At 46.0% G+C, this 3908-nt stretch overlaps 1 protein-coding gene across 1 annotated transcript in view; it reads right to left on the bottom strand.

Annotated features, from left to right (window-relative positions):
- The window catches only part of MPZL3 (myelin protein zero-like 3), a gene marked incomplete at its 5' end in the record, with an annotated part of 5031 nt that extends 1511 nt beyond the window's left edge, over positions 1-3520 (bottom strand). The window contains 4 exons of the mRNA XM_008942646.1: positions 472-535; positions 1388-1544; positions 2061-2271; positions 3370-3520. Of these exons, the coding sequence (XP_008940894.1) occupies positions 472-535; positions 1388-1544; positions 2061-2271; positions 3370-3520 (583 nt within the window). The remainder of the gene's footprint in view (positions 1-471; positions 536-1387; positions 1545-2060; positions 2272-3369) is intronic.
- Positions 3521-3908: the final 388 nt, after the last annotated feature.

Below are 3908 nucleotides of genomic sequence, written 5' to 3'. Positions count from 1 at the left end.
AGCAGGATTCTGTCGTGACAGAAACAGGGTAAGCAGGAAGATCTAAAAAGAGGCAAGGCTGCACGCTACCATCTTTGCAAGAAACAGTGGACTGAGGTATCAGTGCCTCCATTCCCACTGTAGCACTGGCAAACCCCAAACTGGTTTCACAGAGCATTTAAAAAAACTGCACAGCACAGTAGCTAGCATTTAAAATCCTGAATTTTCATTTTAAAATGTCAGCTTTGGTCTCAATACAGTCAAAGGAAAATTCAGTTTGTTGGATCTCAAGACAGCTTCCTCTTCCAGGAACACAGCAGGACCAGCAGCTCTCACCCCCCATAGCTCATACATGGGAAACACCAAGGAGCACAAGCCTGAACCCTCAGGACACTTCTCTGGCCTCCAGAGGTGTCATGACAAGCTCTACCTCTCTGCTCTTAGCATCTCCTCTGAGCACTAAAGTTGACAAAACCACCAGCTTTCACTTACCACACAGTTCAGACACCAGTTCCTGAATTTCCCCATGCAGCTGTGTGTCTCTGTACCTTCAGGCCTAAAGGAGAAGCACAGGATTAGGCTGGACTTTTCCCCCAATACCCATACTCCTATCTCCAATGGACTGTGAATTCTAGTTCTACCACATTGAACTGAAGCCTTTTCATCATTTGACTCTACACTGCAAAACCAAACAGAATAAAGACTGTCAGCTCCCTGATTTTGAAAGCAGACGTTTTGCTTCAGCACCATGGAGAATACAAGAGCTGCTATTTGGCTGGCTAATCCTGCACCACTCTGAACACTGTATTGAAAACCCATTCTGCAAGAAACTGGAGCACTGCAGCCATTGCAAACCAGGTGCAGCTCCACGAGCAGCCACGTTACCTTATTCTCTCACTACTGAACCCTTCCAAAACAGAATCCTCTCCAGTTCAGAAGGGAACTCAGTCTCCAAGGCTCATTCAGTACCCAGCATCTCTGCTCAGGTCGTCACAGAGGAACCAGGCAGCATTATTCAGTCTGGTTTGTTATTTCGGATACTTCATACCCAAATGCAACAAATAAAGCCTGCATAAGCAAAATATCTTGCTGATGTAAGCTGAAAGAGTGAATTACAGAAGTGAAAGACTGTCTAACCCTAAACTGCTTCAGTTCTACACAGTCTCAAGTGAACTATAGAAAAAAGGAGGATGTACAGCACTTAGTTGATGCTCCAACGTGGGAACTTCCCAAAGCTTTCTGACCACTTGCTAAATTGAGCTCATGGAGAAGTAGATTTCAGTGACCCAACTGCAGATGCTGAGAGCTATAAAATGAAGCACAGGGCAGAAACTGTCCCTTGGCTTGCACCAACAGGCCAAAGTAGAAATACAGGCTTTAGGTTCCAGCCAGCACTTACTCATCAGACACTTCAATGGAAGACTTCTTGCAGCCAGATTTTTTCTTCTCCTTTAGCACTCCATATTTCCTTCCCATCCTTACCAAGAGCAGAACAACCACAATGAAGGAAGGGAGAAACACTAAAATGGAGAGCAGCACTGCTGACGTTAGCTGGAAGGAAAGGCCTGCAGGAAAGACAAAGAGCAGCTGTACCAGTGCTGAGGTATGGCTTTCAGAGTCTCCGTGCCCAGCCTGCTCCAGGACACGGGCTGCTAGCCTTGTCACAGAGCTGGCAGGTTTCAAACAGCTTGTCACTGAACCTCTAGGACTCCTATCACATATCACAAAGCATAGTGCTTTGCATGCAAAAACTACAAAAGCAAGCAGGTCACAGCATAGTTCTATCAGCAGGTCTAAGCTCCAGTTCGGAGCAGGTCTCACACGCAGGGCAGATGAGGAAATTAAGTATTACTAGAATTAGAGTTTGTGACATGACAGTTATTTTTAGACCGGCATTTCCCAAATGTTTCCCTTGCTGTCCTGCTGCAGTGAGTAGGGACCAGAACTCCCAAACAAACGCACGCCTTAGATTTCCGTTATCACCGCAGCTTCCTCCGTCCCCCCTGCCCCAGATAACACTTCTCAGCTGCAGGGTAGCTCTGTCCCCTCGCCGAGGGCAGGCGGGTGCCCCGGGGGCGTACCCCGCTCCGTCACGACCAGCGTGGTCTGGGGGATGTTGTGGTACACGTCCGGGGGGTTCTTCACGCTGCAGATGAAGGTCCCGTTGTCGCTCGTCACCGGGCTGCGGATAGCGATGGAAGCGTCGCCCTTGGCGACGTTCCCAGCCCAGGATATCCTGTCTTTGAACTTTCCCACTGTTGTTGGGTATGGAACAGACTGATAGTGAAAAATCTAAAAGGAGGCAAAGACAAGAATTATGCCAATAACACACTCATCTAAGAAAGCAAACTACTTTTGAGATTGTAAACATAAAGGGATACATATTAAGAGGTCAGAAGGAACACTTCTTATACAGGAGACCTTTTGAAGTTCCAATTTTAAAATTCTGAGTCAGTCCCATTTCATTAGTTCTCTAATGCTTTTATCTAGCAGCCTCAGCTTTCAAAAGTCATCACTGCCATTCTGACCAGCTTGTTCTCTTCTGCAGATCTGCAGCTGAGAAGAAGAGCAGGCTTCTTGCCTCATGCAAGACAACACACTGCAGTTCTGCAGCATTTGCTTCTTGCACTTTGCTCTTGCTGTCCTGTGAGTAGAGACTCAGCAGATCTCACTTCATACAAGCAGCACCATTTTGTTCCACATACAAGGGTGCTCCTAAGAGTTCAAACGCTTTGGGCAGCAGAAGTCACTGATGAGCCATAAAGATATGCATTTTCTGTTCCCACCTTGAATGAGCCATTTCCAGAAGGCTTTCAGACTTATGTGTTTATGCTTAGATTTCAAAATGCTGCCAACAAAACAGCAAGTAGCAGCCCATAAACCTTAGAGGCTGTCACCATCACTGTCTTCAGACTGTCACTGCACATGTTCTTAACCATGCCAAGGTAGATCAGACTGCACGACAGAGCTGATAGAGCACAGCTGCCTCCAAGAAAGCCACTGATCCAATGCTTTGCAATCATTCCACACCTAGTGGCAGCATACAATGCAGCACTTGGGTCAAAGCCCAAAGTCTATCATCTACTTTTTCACCATTACACTGTTAGGCATTTACAGAGAACAATTTTTTTTCCCAAAAAAAAAACGCTAAAGCAACGTCACGTGGGAAATGTAGTGATAAAAGTCCCAAGCCCTGAAGTGATGAAGCAGCACAGCACACAAAAAAAAAAACGCTAAAGCAACGTCATGTGGGAAATGTAGTGATAGAAGTCCCAAGCCCCAAAGTGATGAAGCAGCACAGCAAGGCAAACAGAAAAAGTATCATCAGATTTTCAGCAGGCACAGGAGTCTGGTCAGTCTTAGCAGAAAAAGACTCTGGGTTCCACTCACAGTCTCCATATGGCCTCCAGAGAGGGGTCGGTATGTCCAGTCTACCATCAGGCTCTCAGTGATGGGATGAGTAGATTTGAATGAGCATTTCAGCAACACTTGTTCACCAATGAAAGCTTGCACTTTAGCACTGGTTTTAATCTGCAAACACCTAAGGGAACATGCACAGAAGAAAAGAATTAGGTTCTTGTTTTCTGTGAGGTGCAGGAGTAACAATGTCCCGAAAGCATCAATGCATCTGCACCTCAACCACAGCAAAGGCAGGAGCAACAACCTCCCTCATAACTAAATTTAAAGAAAAAAAGACAAATTCCCTAACCTATTCTCTATGGGACTGAAACTAGCCCAGATTAAAGTATTTATCTAGAAAATACCACCACACGCCTACAGATATTTAGATAGGGAGATAAAGAGCTGATAAAACAAATCAGTCGTCCCTCTAACGAGTTGCAAAGTGCCAGCTCTAGGGTACTGGCAGTTCTGTCTCTGCCAGTCTTGCCCCACAGTGATAGAGCCAGAGACTCGCACACTGGGTCAAG

The sequence above is a fragment of the Merops nubicus genome, unplaced genomic scaffold (genome assembly GCF_000691845.1).
Source record: "Merops nubicus isolate BGI_N331 unplaced genomic scaffold, ASM69184v1 scaffold17546, whole genome shotgun sequence".
In the NCBI taxonomy this organism is placed as follows: Eukaryota; Metazoa; Chordata; class Aves; order Coraciiformes; family Meropidae; genus Merops; species Merops nubicus.
Note: the sequence above shows the minus strand (reverse complement) of the source record. Positions and strands in the feature narration are given on the sequence as shown.